We start from the raw sequence: 16,408 nt of genomic DNA, 5'->3' as shown, positions 1-16,408 counted from the left end.
CTCACCCAAAAGGCATAAACCCATAATATACCACAATAAAATCCAATCTCTTTTTTTCCTTATAACCACCACTGCTTGAGAAAACAGGATGACAACTGGCAGTGTCAAATATTTTCTTCAGTCTTTCTGCCCATCTATAAAATAAGATCCTTCATCAAAAGCAGGAGCAGGACACTCAGACAGCAAAGGAAACCAAGATTTGTTTCTTCCCATATACTTCAGGCATGAAAATACGAAAATATTAAAAGAGAAATAGAACAAAACTGGGAAGATGGACACCACACCTCCTGTGAAAAAGCCTGTTTATGTTTAAAACACAGAAGTAAAACTATTTAAGGTCTCTTCATCCAAACATAACTATCACCCGGCGCCTGGCACCAAGACTGGTGACGTGCTTTGGCTAATGTAGAAAAATGCTCACTTTTAAGCATTTTCCATAATTACAGTAAAACTCTGAGAACGGGAGTGAAATGCTTCCTTGGCCTTAAACACAAATAAATGAATAAAGATATAAAAACAAGACCGAGAGAAAGACTGAGTGCACAGACGGGAAAGATGCTTACGTGTTATGCAGCTTCCACAAGGGTGGGAAATCAGAGCAGAATATGGCACTCAGAGTCCCTGCCACACACGTTTCCACAAAAACAATCACCTCCCACAACTTTTCTCTTCTTTGTGATACTTCTACCAACACCGCACCCTACGCGCCAAAACAAAAGGCGCTATATCCAATTTCAAATGTATGGGCCTCTGCAAATGTATGATAAAAACGTATCAAAACGATTCAGTCGCTAAAACTCTGTAGAGAATAACAAATATATTATCTATTGCAGCATTGATAAGGCCTCCGCCTACCACCAGAAAATGAAGAGCTTGTTAAGACACGCTACAACAACAAACAACTAGTTGACAATGGAAACCTCTTTTCCTCCTGGGACAAAGGAGGAAACTGTAGGACAAAAACGACCACACAAAAGGAAATAGAAAAAATTCTCCATGACGTCAAGCTGGGTCGGATTCGAGTCTCGCTTACGGACGGGCTCCCTTTGGAGCAGAACGGGCACACGGAAGGAGGGAAGCGTTCATACAGCCACTACCCTCCCCAGCAGCCCCGCGACATCGCCTCTCCTCTTGAAATCCACTTCATTCTGCTAGAATTGTGTAACACAGTCATCGATAAACATTTTATCAAACTTTAACTAGACATTCATATTCCCCGACATTTACATATCAGTGATTACATTCGATAATTCTTTTCTATTAATGATTTGTAGGAGCAAATCTACTTCAAAAGCTTGGCTGCCTTGCTAAGCTAGCTGTAAAAGAGCTATCAACTTAAAAATATATTTCGATTTTAAAACCACGCACTCGCTGTGTTAGCAATAACAGCTTATACCACTCTCGGTAGGTACTTTTCACTTAATTACTCGACATATCTAATAGTGCTATGTCTTAGTTTCCTATGCTGCTGAAAGATTCTTTACATAACAGGAGAGAACATACTAGAAAACAGGAAGATGCCACAGAAAAGCCTCGGAAAACTGCAGGTGAATCCAAGGACTTGATTCTCCAAGAGACTAGTTGAAATGCAATTAACTTACTGATTTCCAAGTGGCATTATTTTTTGCCCACGTAAGAGAAGAGAATTTTGAAAACTGGCAGAAGAATCAGACTGTTTTATAAGCTTATTTCATTTTATAAAATACACTCCTGCTTTCCCTATTCCAACACACTTTTGCAGACGGTGCTGAACCAACTACACTCCAGTTCAGGACGAGAACAAGCATTTGAATACCACTGAATTTGATTTTCATTTTCTGAATATAATATCTCTTTGCATTCTTTATTCTTCCGGACAGCCTCTCTGAACAGGGTACTGCAAGAAAACAGCAAAGAGAAGACTGAGGGACAAAGGACAGTGAAGAAGTGACAGGGACCTGCACACACTGAGACTGACATTTAAGGGCAGAGATATACATGAAGGGTTGCTATGGGTGTACAGGAATAATAGATATCTAACCTTAGAAAGCACAGACTGCAATCCAAAGAAAAGGAAAGGAGCATTGGTAAATTTAAAAGTGATTTAAAAAAATTTTTTTACATGTACATCAGTAACTGGCAGCATTTCATTTTATTCAGATCAACTATTCGGGAAAAATAAAATAAAATAAAGTAAAAAACTGGACAGTTATGTCAGCAAGCTCTTCTTAAACCAGAGGCGCACAGAAGGTATTCCTGAGAAAGACAGAGCTAAAAAGTCAGAGGAGTCTTCCTCTTCCCCGTCTTCTCCTCCCCTCAATCACTCACAGGAACTGCAAGAAGATTAATTTGGCAGGGAAAAACAGATCCTCTAAAGGATTTCATTTCAACACAGATGCTGCAGCTCTGACTAGTGCTGAGAACATCAGTTAAACCACCTGCACACCTAGAAGGTCCAAGGATTTGGGTTCTCTCGACCGGATGGGGACAGGACCACCACTGCTAGAGCTAAAGGTACGACAGCAATCGATACCACACAGAAACTAAGCAACCCACCATGGTTGTTTCTGGCCTTAAATCCACAGCTTGGGAATTAAGACTGAGAATTTTGGGAGCATCACGTTATCCCACATCTGCTTACTATGGGGACTGTCACAGCTCTGAAGCACTCTGCATGGGCTAGTGCCAGCGATGACCTACTGCTCATTGATACAAACAGGGGCCTCATTCAGCAAAGAAACATTCAAGACCACGAGGCTCATAAACATCATTAAAGATCCTGTTTGTGATTGAGGGTAATGAAATTAATATTTAGTATAATAAAAAAACCTTCCCTCATTAAGGTGATGCTTTCCCAAAAGCTCACAGGAACCAATTTACAACTTAAGAGCATTTTATTGGACAACACATCACAACACCCAAAAGCCTAACACTGATTCACAGTATGCAAGAGGGCAATGAATCCGGCTGAAAAAGGGCAGGCAAATACATTTTTCTCCCCCAGCTGGAATACCTTCTGCTGGATCAGACACTGGCAATGTCCTATAAACATCTTCCAGAATTGGATTCCAGGACAAATCTATGACTCACCAGATATTATGAGTATTATGACCCTGACCTTTGGTCTGGAACAGTACTGCCCAATAAAATAACTCTTAAAAGGCCATTTGCAAACAACTACAACTAACAGGCAGATATGCTGCGATTAATCTAAAATTGAATTACTTTTTTTTTTTTATTCCTTAGGAATATGTTTTTTAATATTTTTTAAATGACATTAAAAAAACCCCTTTAAAACAGCTAGAGTCAGGCAGGGACACCTTTTAACAACGATTGTAACAATATGAGGAGTTTAAGCAGTATTTTAACACTAAGGATATATTCACCACTTATTAAATCCAACCAGCACCACAGACAAAACAGTTTTCTTGTGAAACTAGTAATTTTTCCGTTTTCTTATGTCCAATGCTTCAGGGATCAAAGAGAACCTCTTCCCTCTTTCCTCACCCTTAAACTATACAAGGTAATTCCTCTCTCTGTACCTGACAAAGGAAACAACTTGCATATGAATGATTAATGCAGACTATAAAATCTGAATTTATACGTATAGATACACAGCACAACAGCTGAGAAACATTTCAAGCCACTGCAGCATTCCGGAAAAAGCAGAGTGACTTTGTGATAAGTCTCCTCAGGAAAGAGGAGGAGCTTCAGTGGAACACGAAGAAGTTTCTGTATTCGGTAAATCCAGGTCATGTATCTGCAGGAACTTGGAGCAGATTTAACTTTGTCCCAGTGACTTTGGTGACTGGTGTTTACTTGTTTAACTCGCCTAATTACGTGGAGGCAGAAACCAAAAACTGGAAGGGTACAGGGTGATGAGATACTTCACATTCTGAAATAGAGACAGTCCGTGCGAGAAAGCAACAACACTAAATTATCAAGTTTCAGCTTCCCTCTCAAAGCATTCCTCTTTGTCTCCGAAAACAACCTATAATTACTTTATCACTGTATCTGGGTTTATTGTCAAAATATCAGATAAATGGATGGGGGGTGTGGTTGTGTCGTTCCCAATGCTGCAAGTTCTGGTGACCTTGGGGTTTTCTTTAAGCGCAGAAACCCAAACCGAACAAATGAACAACTGATGTTTCTGTTTTTAAACAATGCCAAGTAAAAATTAGCATATTTTCCTGAAAGAAATACAAACGCCATTTCAATTCTCTCTCGCTGAACCCTTCCCCCATTCTACGGGAACGCTACAGGACTGAAGCAGCAACTATGACAATCATAAAAGGTATTTAAAATATTTCGTAGGTAAACATTAGGTGGAACTACAACACACAATGTCTGATGGCTCCTGTTTGAGAGCTGTATTTTATGGGTTGATTTCTTTTACTGTACCAAAGATAAACTATTACCTTAAACTTAAAAAAAGGTGCCAAATAAAAAAAGCCACCTACAAAGCTGTCTCTGAAGAGGAGAGCGAGAAGGAACTGAGATGCAGCCATTTCTTCTCATGGTTTTACAGGGAAAACACACAGATATTCCAGTAACAAAACCACAGCATAAAAACCTTCAAACGGTATTCAGAAATTCTGCTTATTTACTAGAGCAGCAAAACCAAATACAGCATCAGAAACATTCAGAAAACAGTTTCAGTTTTGAATCACTCCTCCAAAAATCCGTCACCGCTCCTACCGGCGCTTCCTTTCCAGCACGGCCAATCTAAGCCTCCAATCTGATATTATCTCCTACTCCTCTCCCTAGGGCCAGGGCTGTGGAATATCTAAAGTGGGTCAATCATCACAGTTGTGTCTAAGAAGCAGTTTTCACCATTTTTTTTTTCTCTTAACACATTTAAGGTCCTTTTATGCACATCCCGGACTTTTCTCACAGCTGCAGCACCCGTACTGTGTGCGTACAACCGAGGCACAGGATTTCCCTCTCACAAGCACAAGGATGTTCAGACTCAAACTGTGGTATAAACTGAACCGGTTTCACACCGGGCTACACCAACTCACCCCCCTAACACACAGTCACATTTCAGCTCCTTCTTTACCCCCGAAAGAGGTCTTTAAGATAAAGACTGGATCTTCACACGCCATGCCCAGTCCCCTGGGTTAATCCCCGAGCTGCTACCGTTGGGACGGCTATAAACCCTGCAGGATTTGTCCCGAAAGGGCAGATAAACCCCCTGCCCCGGCCAAACTCTGGCTCTCGGCCGCGCTGCCGCGGAGGCCGGCCTTGTGTACCTGCCCGGAGGTTGCCAGGCGGCAGCAGCCGGCGGACAGGCTGCCCCGCCGCAGCTCCCCGCCAAAAAAACCCTCAGCAACCCCCGCCCCGCCACAGGGACCGGAAGGGAGAAGGCCAGTCACCGGGCCGCGGCCTCCCGTTGCCCCGGGGAGGGGGGCTCCCGGTGCCGGGAGGGCTCACCAAGGCCATGGAGGGGTGGCACCGCGGGGATGCGGGGGCCGAGGCTCGGGGCGCCGGTGGACGCGCTGTCACCCCCGGTCTCTTACCGGACTCCCCGGGGAGCCGCCGGTTGCACTCTCGGTCCCGGGAGCCGCCGCCACAGCAACAGGAAACGCCCCCGTGTCCCCGGAAGGAAAAGGTAGACGAGGGTGCGCGCCTGCGCGCCGCCGCCCGGCCGAGGGGAGGGTCCGTGTTCCCTCAGGGAGGGAACCGCCATCCCCGGCCCCTGCCCTCCCTGAGGGGAAAGCGCGACCGTTCCCGGTCCCTGCTTTCCCCTCAGGGAGGGCGCGACTACCCTCGTCCCGCTCTTTTCCTTCAGGGCGGGCTCGACCACTCTCGCCCCGCTTTTTCTCCTCAGGGTGGGCACGACCGTCCTCATCCAACCGCTTTCATCTCAGGGAGAGCACGACCAGCTCATCCTGCACTTTCCCCTAGAGAAGGACATGACCACCCTCATCCCGCGCTTTTCCTGCAGAGAAGGACATGACCACCCTCGGTCCCCGCTTTCTCCTCAGGGAGGGCACAGCCACTGCGTTTTTCCCTCATTGAGAGCACAACTAGCTCATCCTGCACTTTCCCCTCAGGGAGGGCACAACCACCTTGGTCCACGTTTTCTCAGGGAGAGTGCAACCTGCCCTGGCCCCCTGCTGTCCCCTCAGGGAGGGCACGACCACCTCAGCCTGCACGTTCTCCTCAGAAAGGGCACAACCACTTCTGGTCCCTGCTTTCCCCTCAGGGAGGGCAGGACCACCTCATCCTGTGCTTTCCCCTCAGGGAGGGCAGGACCACCACCATCTTCAGCCCGCTCCCAGGACAAGGGAGGTGGCCGGAGCCGAGATCCCCCAGGCCTCTCTCCGAGGAGGGTTCCCAGGCCTGAGAACCGTCCCGGCCTCTCCTCTGCCACCCACGGCAGAGGTAAAACAACATCCCGACCATGGGAAATCTCCAGGGGACCTGCCTTCCATCAGTGCCTGGCTGCGGCACAAACAAAGACGAAACAGGCCCTTAACGGATGGGATGTAGCATCCCGAGTGACAGCTTTAACGTGGTACTTCATGTGTTTGCGCAGCGCCCAGGACTTACTCTAAATACGTAATTTGTTATTAAAAGCCTGGTGGGATTTGCCATTCAAAGCGTGCTGAAGCGTTTACGGGCACTCCTGCCAAGGCGAGGTTGGGGTGCCCGGTGTGTTGGCAGGGCGCTGCCTTCCTTATCCGCCCCACGACAGCGAGTGCCTGCCTGGGCCTTCACAAATGACCCCTGCGCAGGCGAACGGCAAAAACAAAGGCCAATTATCTTTGCTATCAGAGGATTCATGCCCTGACTTGTACAGCTAAATTGCTTGCTGGAAAAAACACCTTTTCCCTGACACCAGTAAGGGTTGAGCTAGTTCTAGCACCAAGCTGCCGGAGCAGTCTGTGCGAGGAGGAAAAATTCAAAGAGCTCATGACCTCACCTTACCTCCTGAGCTATGATTCACTCCAAGAACTCAGAATACGGATCTCCATCACAAGTTTGTCATATTTTTAAGTCACGCACATCCAAGTTGCCCGTCAAGCTTGAAAGTGCAACGTACAGGATTGCAAAACAAACTTCCCCCCCCCAAATCCACCCTACAGCCTTCCCGCGCTGCTTTGAACGAACCTGCCACCATTTGGGCTGGAAATGTGCTGAAATCCTAGACTGCCATGGGACCAATATTGCCTCTGGTTTCCACGCTGCGACCTGTTTAATCGATTTTATTTTTTCTCTTCATCTTCTAGTTGCATTTTCAGAAATGTTCCCTTTTGTGCTGCTTCTGTACAGGACCAAGTACAATAAGGTCCCTGTTGTTTATTGGGGCCTCTCAGCACTACAGAGAAATAATCATTAAATAAAGCGGTTTGGGGGTAAACAGCTGGCTGTCACTTGGTGACAGATTAATCCTTAGACACTTCAAACTTTGTGCTTCGCTATAATATAAAAGTAAAGCATCGCAGATTTCCCAACTACAGCTGTCATGGAGAGAACATGCTGTGCTTGTGCGCCTGGCCTCGGGGCATCTCCACAAAATCTGCAAAATCTGGCACAGCAACCAGCCAAAAGACTCCGTAGCTTAGAGCTAAGGTTTGGATTGCAAAGAAGAGAAGAGCAGCGACTTTCTAATCCTGTGTAATTCTGTAACAACAACAGATCTCTTATTGAAGGAGCTGCAGGTAGATTACTGCCATGCAGCCTTACGCATTTGTCTGGCCAAGCGTGTAAGATCCCGAGGTTTTATCAGGGAATGCAAGGAGCAGCAGCTTGGAGATGTTCCAGATGAAGGCAATACTGCCCAGATATGAAAAGAAAGTGAAAAGCAGAAAAGGAGAAGGACTGAGATTAGTATGTTCTTCAGCTTCCTTTTCTAAAACCTCTAGAGTTTGGTAGAGCCAGCTCTGCGTCAGCAGACTCATATCTCAGTCAGCGTTTCCTCTGAAACCAGCGCGGCAGACCACTTTCACATTTACTTTAGATCCTGCTTCATCGGCTTTTAACTGCATTAACCCACAGCCTGTCGCAGTCGCTCTGGTTTTGGCTGTTTTATTTGGACTCCTGTCAGCAATCGTTTATTCCGAGTGGGACTCCCAGTCCATTTATCACTGTCATCATGTTACAGCAGCCAAACCTCTTTTTTTCCCCCCAAATAAAAGCTTTTTGGTGGCTGTGTCTCCCTCCAGAAATGCCAAGTTCCAGGCTGCCTGCTGCTTTTCAGATTTCTCAGGATTCTGTGTGGGCCACGAGCAGAAATTTCAGGATAGAAAGTCAAGTAATTCCTCCTTATTGTGAGCCAAAACTCTTCTTCCCATATTAACTTATTGGTGCTGCACTGGGAATGCTAAAAGCAAAAGTGTGCAGGCACAAGTGGCAAGTGAGAGGTGAATTTCACACTGAATTCCAAGTCCCAACCAAAAGTCACACTGGCCTCTCTTCCCTACAGATAAAGCAGCACGGATGGAGGATGTCTGCTTCAGAAACTGCAGAGACCCACATCTTCCATTTACCGGCAGAACCGTTGGGAAAAACGAAATGGTTCTCCAAACCTCTTTCACAATGCATAAGTCCTGGAAACTCATTATTACAGCAATTTCTTATAAATCAGCCTGTGTACTGGAGCAGTCAGCAAGGGTCAGGCTAGGACAGGTGGACACTGATGTCCAGCACAGCCTGTATTATTCAGGAAATACATAAGGACCTTCTTTTAAAAATAAGCACCTTCTTTTAAAGAAGAGGGATTTATCTGAAGCCTCCCAAATGCTGTGGTTGCAGATATAGCTTTCCTTTTGAGTCAGATGGTTGATCTGACCTCCCTGCGGGGGCTAAGGCTATAGGAAAGATATTCCTATAAAGTAATAGGTAACTCTCAACTTAAGACCATGTAGAAGACCCACCTCTACCCCACTGCTCAAGCTCAAGTCTCTGGGAGGGAAATAATCCTTTCACCATCCATATTCCATGGCATATCCTTGGCTCGCCTCCATGGCACAGCCTGCTTGGAGAGCTCTCCTCCTGTCAGGGCTTTCCTGGGACTCATCTAACTCCTGTTGCATAAACTCTGGAAGCATGTTTATAAGAGGATTAATTTAGGCACAGAACCTTCTCCACCCTTGACAGCAAAGGCTCAAAAGGAGCTTTTTCTATTTCCAGGTGAACAATAAGCCTAGAGACTCACAGCTCAAAGTTTATGTAGGAACAAAGTTTGGGTGGCCACTGTTGTGAAGATCCCAGCGACTGCAATCATTCCTCTTTGTTTTTCATCCCTGCCAGACTCCTAAGGTCACATCTGGGAGACTCTGAAGCTGCAGAAACTCTCCTGCACCCATACTCTCCACACACACCACAGCCTCCTTCCCTTGGGAGACTTTGTACCGTGTGGTGTCAGGAGAGATGGGAGGAACCAGGTGGGAGAGGGAAACACGTTACCATTCTAGGGCCACCTGGGCTGCCTACCTTCTTCACAGCTCACGTGCATGTTTCTAGCAGAATGATGACTCCTGAATTAAAAGCAGAATTCCTCACACTGTTACTTTCTCCGGTAGGAAGACCTGTCGCTCCTCTATTCCACCACATGGCAGCCACTGGACTTTTTGTGTCCACAGGACAGTGAAAAGACCTCACAATTCCTAATCATTTCCCCATCCTTCCGCCTCCTGGCTTCAGCTCATCCTTTTCTTTAGCCACCATCTTTTCTCGTTTTGTCTTTCGATGTTTTCTCTTCTACCACGTGGTGGTGCTGCAGTTAAGAATACCATGGCGATAACACAAACAGCAGCACCTGACCATGAGATAGACCGAGAGCTGGGCGAGGGCCAAAAGCGTATAGATGGTGAAGTGTGAGTTCGTGATGAGAAAACAAGAGGAGCAGCCAAACAGCCTCAGACCCTGGCAGCAACTACAGCTCCAACTGAGCCCTGACAGAGCAGCTCGCACTTCTGAAAAGTAGGGTTGCTGCTCTAACTACCCGGTGGCCCTGAAGCTTGCTTTTCAAGAGCCCTATCAGTGACTTAGGAGACCACGCGCTGCCTCGCTGCAATAACGGCAGCTAGTGATATCAACTATCAACTCCACCACCCAGAAGCGGCTCGCAAAGGTTTCAGCCCAGCATAGTCCAAATATAGGCACTCTTGGGCTAACAGCTGTCACCCAACAAGTCCCAATCCAGATCTGACCACAGGCAGGCCGTTAATTTTAATGAGCATCTCAGAACCCTGCCCAGTTGTTCAGCCTCAGTTCAAGTCAGCGCAAAGGGAACATGCAAAAAACGAGCTCTGCCGCCCACGTCAGCCTGGGCAGCGTGTCCCTGAGCAGCCCAGAAAGGAGATGGCACAGAGTCCCAAACACAGTTCCTCGGCCACCTTGGAGTTTTTCTCCTGATTGTTAGCAAGACTCAAGAACACAGATTCCTTACGGAAGGGCTGAGAAACAAGGTAAAAGTTGCTATAACTCATGTCCAACCCCCGCGCCTTTATGATTGATGACGATATGCCGAGCCGTACACCCATTTCAACAGTGAGCTCCAACTCATTACGCTCCAGATCACAGATCTCCATAGCGGTTGTACAGAGAAGGATCACTCACACCACCAAAAACCTCAGAGTTCCCAAGACCATACAGAGCATGGCTCCGAGCTCCTGGTGCACTGGGGATCAAGGACTGTCTGCATTCTCTCAGGTTCAGGTATTTCTTACGAAGCAGCCTGCAGGACTGCAACCAGAGCCTCTGCTAGGAGGTTCCTTAGACAGGAATGGCAAGACAAAACTCTGCCTCCTCCCATAATATTTGGGTTCAAAATATCCACAAAGCACTTGCTCTTATTCAGCTCCCTGCTTCCTACTTTTTGCTGTGATGCCTGAAAAATATTCACTAATAGTTGGGGCTGTGGTCCTTTTCAATTTCCCTCCAGCTGCCCTGAAGGGAAAATACGCCTCTCGGAGCGCATGTCCAAGGGCAGCCAGTCCTTCTGTGCCCCAGGAAGGTTTTACTGACCTTAAGAGCCTCTGAGAGACCCTTACTGGAGAACAAGCATTGCTTGAGGATACAAGGTAGAGAAAGAGAGCAATTCTCTCATTTCCAGAAGATTTTTCTCTGCCCACAGACAATCCCTTGGGAATTAAAATGTTCTTCAGTGCCCCGAGTCCCTGGCCCGAAGAGGAGGGCCAGGGTTTTTCCGTCAGCCAAAGCCGTGCAGCCATGCCCCAGTGAAAGCAGAGGGAGGACAGAGCCCCATGCATGCGTGGCAAAGCTGCTGTTCCTGTGTGCTGCTTACATCTGAAAAGCAACAATCTCACCCCTGCAGGTTCTGGGAGGTACCATTTGACTTTTGTGTTAGTTAATAAAGTTTTGGATGCTCTAGAAATCCCTGTGCCTGTGCACAGGGCAGATGCTGAGCTGATGCATCGCTGCAGCTCTGAAAAACAGCCTAAAAGCTCCAGCTTCACTCAGGCAGCAGGGATATTTGCTTGGGCAAAGCACTACTTGGTGGAAAAAAACCCAAAAAACCAAAAACATTATTAAAGGAAAAGTTGACCTAGAACCCTCCTTGGGGGAAAGGGGCAGGAAACGGTCAAGCGGCCAAAGAAAACGAGGATAAACTATTGCCAGGCAGGATTTAGAGATCATTTAGACTATCTGGAGGAACAACCAAGCCAGCAAGCAGGGTGGTGGGGTACAGTCAAAGCAGGCAGAAAAGCAAAGTGATCCATGAGGGCTATTTAAGCAGAGGAATGGCCGGCCTGGGCCGGAGGAGAGGCCGGGGAGCGGGTTACAGCCAGGCTGGGTCAGAGCCAGCCAGCGACAGCCATACTCACTCAGGCACTGCAGACCACTTTTATTCACAAGGGGTTTGGCACACAGCGAGCAGCTGGTGCAACTGGAGAAAACCCCTGGCACGAGCTGGTGCCCATTGATCTCTTTCCACCTCTCTTTTGGCTCCTTTGTCTCTTTCTCCTTCTCTCTCTCTTTTGGCTGCTCTTTGTTCTTACCCTGGAAGGAGAGGAAAAAAACACAGCTCTGTTACCGGCCTCGCACTGCCCATGCATTCCTTTCCCCGCTGGTAAAAACAAGAAAGCTGATGTGCAGTGGGCACCTTTGTGTCCGAATCTTCGGGGTGGTAGTGCTTTTCCCAAATCCCTTCCTAAGGCTCGGGCCAGTCCCTCTAGGGCCAGTCATGCCCGATGAAGGTCAGGACACAGCACTGCAGCACGTGTCTGTGCCTCTGCAGGCTCTCCTCCTTGCCACGGCGGGGGATCCAGGCAGTCATCGAGCCAAAACACTGTCTCCTGAGCTGCACAATCTGTGCCAAGACAGCGCGAGAGCAGCCAGAACGTGCCCTGGAGCAAGGTGGGCTCAAAGTCAGGGATCACTCTGTCCAGTGCATTGTGTTAGGGGTCACAGTACATCCGCTGACCATTATAGAGGCCTCCAAAAGCAATCCAACTAACTGGTCCCTGGGCTCAGATCCCCTTTTCTACTTGAAGAATTCAACACTTCCTTCCACAAATTCAGCATCTCCCCCTCACCTTATCCTTCTGCCAGGACCCGGTGACTCGGCTCCGCAGGGAACTCAGGCGTCGCATCACCTTTGTGCCTTTCTCTGCTTTATCGCTTTTTCCACTGTCCTCATTTCTGAAACAAGACGAAAACCATCTTAACTAAAGGGAGATTAACTGGTGAAGCACAGTTCGGGGGAGATCACTGATGAAGCTAATCTGAAGTGTTACATTAGGACCCCCATCTCTCAGCTTTTCGTCTCCTGGAGGATCTGGTTCAGCATCAGTCATATTATTTATTAATGGGACACTTGCAAATAAGGAGCTGAACTTCCAAATTGTTTGTGCAGGTTCTGGCTGTGTCTGTGGTTTTGCTCAGCCCCGTGCACAATGAAGCACCGATCCTGGCCTGAACCACTGCAGGTACCAGTGTCCCGCACACAAGATTCACAGGGCAGTAGAGCTTAGATGGAGGGGGGGCTTGAACTCAGTCTGCTCTGGGAACACAAAGTGTGTGGGTTACCATCTGGCTCACTTACTCGTTCGACAGGAACTCAAACCAGGTGAGGTTCTGCTGGGAAGAATCACTGCCTTCTGGCACACAAGCTCTCTGCTTCGCCCTGGGCGGGGAAAAAGACTTCAGACACGCAGTAAAGAACACAAGACGGAACTTTTTGGGTCAGCAGAAAGGCCCGTCTTTGGAGATGGGGCAGGAACATGTTTAGAGTTACAGAGGAGGCACATGAATTGCTACTTCTCCGTGCAATTCTACCCTAGTTTCACTGGAAGAATACAGAGATTCTGGTACCCTGGGGATTTGCCACTCAGGGGACCAAGTGTCACTTGCCAGGTGGGTCCTGGGCAGACCCATGACCTCCCCACCCACATCCTTCTCCTACACACACTTACCCATGATATTGTTTCAGCTCCTGAAGTACCTGCTGCACAATTAGCCTACCAGGGATGGAGCAAAAGAAAAGCAAGGGATTAGAAGATCTCTTTGCAAAGACATTCTGCACCCCACAAAGCATCAGGCACTGGTTTATGACCAACTGCTCAGCTGTGCCCCAGCATGGAGTGGGATCTCCTTTGCTATTGCATCTCCAGTAGCCCAGATATACTGAAGAATCTCTGCCATCTCAAAACAGCCAGGACTAATAATACCTACACGTGGTCTGGGGACACGTGGTCCTTCTCCAGCATCTCCAGAGCAGGGGGTTCAACACCTGGAACACAAACCACTCTCAGCAGGGATCCTGGTTTGCCTTTGCAGAGCACCATGTTGCAAGCTGTGAGACTGAACCCCACTGATCTTGCTGGGCTCCCACTCTGCCTTTAACAGGGAGGGAGAAGTTAGGGAGGAAAAGGCTATTTCTGCGAGGAAGGTGAAGGCTACAGCACTTTTCTGTGCTACCCCTCCCTTTTCCAGTCTGTATTACATCAACTTTTGAGGATTCTGCAGGCAGCCAGAGCATAGGAGCTGATACACCCCAGAGACCCTTCCCATGACAGCCAGCTTCCCCTCCACCTCCCAGGCTGTGCCCTTAAGAAGTCTCTACAGTTTGCTCTGGGGCAGTCCTCACAGGTGGGAGAGGTTAGCAGATTCCAGCAGCACAGAGAAGGCCAAAATTAAGTTTATAGGAGCTGGGGTGCCTCTGGTTTTCTGTTAGCCAGGATCAGACTCAAAGTCAGCTTCACTTTTTATTTCAGGAGCTCCTGGGACCATGTGGAAGGGAAGGGCAGAGGATGTCTAGCCTTGCAGAGGCTACATCTCCAGTTTTTAATCTTCTTAATCCCAAACACCTCAAACTCATTTAATGCCATATATATAGTCTATACCAACCTTCCATGGCTGGAAGAGAAGTGTCGAAACTGCAAGGTATCTGAGGGGAGGCAACTGTCTCACAGGCTGATGGGACAGACTTTGACCTCAGTCTCTTCCCACTGCTGCCACATTCCTGGAGAAGGAAAAAAATCATGGAAATCTTTGGTCCTTTGTGCACCAAGGGAGCCTCCACCGGGGCACAGCATGGCTGGCAAGGCAGGAATCTCGAGTTAAGTGCCAGTGATCATCCCTGCTTTCGCACAGCATCCTACCCTCCCTGCCCACCCTGGCAACCCCAGGGCAGGTTCCTTTGCTGCCTGGTTTGATACCTGTTTATATCAGGATTAGATCCAGACCCAAGATATCTCTGGGAACAGTCTGACTCCTCATCCGTTCCCTCTCTTGTTTTGTTGGGGTTATGGTGACAGGACACCATACAGACCAGCTGTTAGTTGACTTCAGGTGTGGGCTCCAGGGAGGCTGGAGCAAGTGCCATTTGTGTCTAAAACCTTCTCAGGCAATTTATAGGGTACATAGCACTGTGATACAATTGTGCTTTTAATATTAATTGAATCCAAGGAACTCCCCAGAGGAAAGCGGTGTGAAAGCGGGGGGGTGACACTGCTGTCTTCAACTACCTGATTATAGAAAAGATGGAGCCAGGCTTTTCTTAGAGGTGCACAGTGACAGGACAAGAGGCAACGGGCACAGGTTGCAGCAAGGGAAATTCCAACTAGATTTATGGGAAAAGAGGGCTGTGCATCAGCCGGCTCCCAGGGCCTTTATCCTGCAAGAAGTGGCTGTTTGTCTCAGAGCAGAGAAAGCCCATCCTTGCTGAGGTTCCTGCAGACCTCCTAGCATACCTGGTTCAACGCTGGCATCGAAGGAGTCCAGCCTGCAGCTGGCACCCACGTATGTTACCTTCTGCACCCCCAGCTGGCCCTGCTACCAATATGAGCACAGCCCTCGCACACTCACCACCTGCTCCAAGCTGGGGCTGACTGTGAGGTTGGGGTGCAACGGCTCTATCTCCACTTTGATCACCATGCCACCCCCGCGCCAGCTTTCCAGTTCCCCTTTGGGCAGCTGAAGGGACACACAAGGCGGCGGGCACGACTGGCTCCCCTTCTCCACATCCTCCTGCTCTGGGTCGCTGCCCATCTCTGTGGCATCCAGGCTGAACCTAATTCAAGGAAGAGGAACAAGCCAGTTCAGCAGACCCATCCCATTATGCCAGGCACAGCACAGCCCCTGCAATGTCCTGGCCACGGGTGGACAGTCCTACAGAGCTCATGCAACTGGGACAAGGGGGGTCACCACAGGAGGCACGTGGAAAAGGGAATGCCAGGAAGCATCAGCCTGGACACCAAGACCTGAGCCTGTTAAAAACAGCTTCTCTGGCTGCCATCAGCAAGACCACGAGCTCCTTGGTCACCCGGGATGTTTAGTGCCGGACGGCTCTCTCTGATCTCTTAGCAACCCCTGAGACTGTGCAGCCACCCAGACAGCAGCCTGCCTGGCCTGCATGAGAGCTGCTGCCCTGCTAGCTCCAGTGCCAGGAAAAGTCCCTCTGGGCATTTAGAAACGGCAGATGTTGTCGTTTATCGAATCATCACTGTGGCATCAGGTCATAAATCCCACTCCCACTGGGGCCCAATTTCAAGGAAGGAAAAAGAAATCCTTTTCTGGGAAACGAGGGGTGGACCAGCTCCCCCAGTGCCCCATGGTTTCCCGAACACCGAGTGCTGTTGCAGTGCCAGCAACATGGGAGCAAAATGATGGATAGGGCTCGGTGGAAAATCTTAGTCTCTGCATGGGTTCTGTCTGCAGATCACTGTCACTTCATTCCTGCTGCCAGAGACAGGCTTCAGGAAGTATTTGCTTAGGGGACAGCGGGGCGTACTCCCCTTCCCTGGCCCCGTGCTCACACATGTTTAATCACCCGGCGAGGGGACTGAACAAGTCCCTGACGCTGCCAGCGCTCTGTGCCACCATTGCCCATGTGCCTGTTATACAGCACAAACTGTGAATGATCTGTGGCACATGCAACAACAATCGGTCTGAGAACCAAAGTCTGAGCTTGACAAAGAACTGCCAAGATTTCAGGCTGAGATAATTTTAGGGT

The 16,408-nt window shown here is 48.5% G+C and overlaps 1 protein-coding gene across 1 annotated transcript in view; it reads right to left on the bottom strand.

Moving 5' to 3' along the window:
- The window catches only part of ARHGEF18 (Rho/Rac guanine nucleotide exchange factor 18), a 45,963-nt gene that overhangs the window by 22,737 nt on the left and 6,818 nt on the right, over positions 1-16,408 (bottom strand). The window contains exons 4-10 of the mRNA XM_074163757.1: positions 15,262-15,466; positions 14,302-14,416; positions 13,627-13,684; positions 13,368-13,412; positions 12,998-13,078; positions 12,489-12,594; positions 11,778-11,952 (exon numbers count right to left, since the gene is read on the bottom strand). Coding sequence (XP_074019858.1) covers positions 11,778-11,952; positions 12,489-12,594; positions 12,998-13,078; positions 13,368-13,412; positions 13,627-13,684; positions 14,302-14,416; positions 15,262-15,466 — 785 coding nt within the window. The remainder of the gene's footprint in view (positions 1-11,777; positions 11,953-12,488; positions 12,595-12,997; positions 13,079-13,367; positions 13,413-13,626; positions 13,685-14,301; positions 14,417-15,261; positions 15,467-16,408) is intronic.

This window comes from Numenius arquata, chromosome 25, assembly GCF_964106895.1.
Source record: "Numenius arquata chromosome 25, bNumArq3.hap1.1, whole genome shotgun sequence".
Lineage (NCBI taxonomy): Eukaryota > Metazoa > Chordata > Aves > Charadriiformes > Scolopacidae > Numenius > Numenius arquata.
Note: the sequence above shows the minus strand (reverse complement) of the source record. Positions and strands in the feature narration are given on the sequence as shown.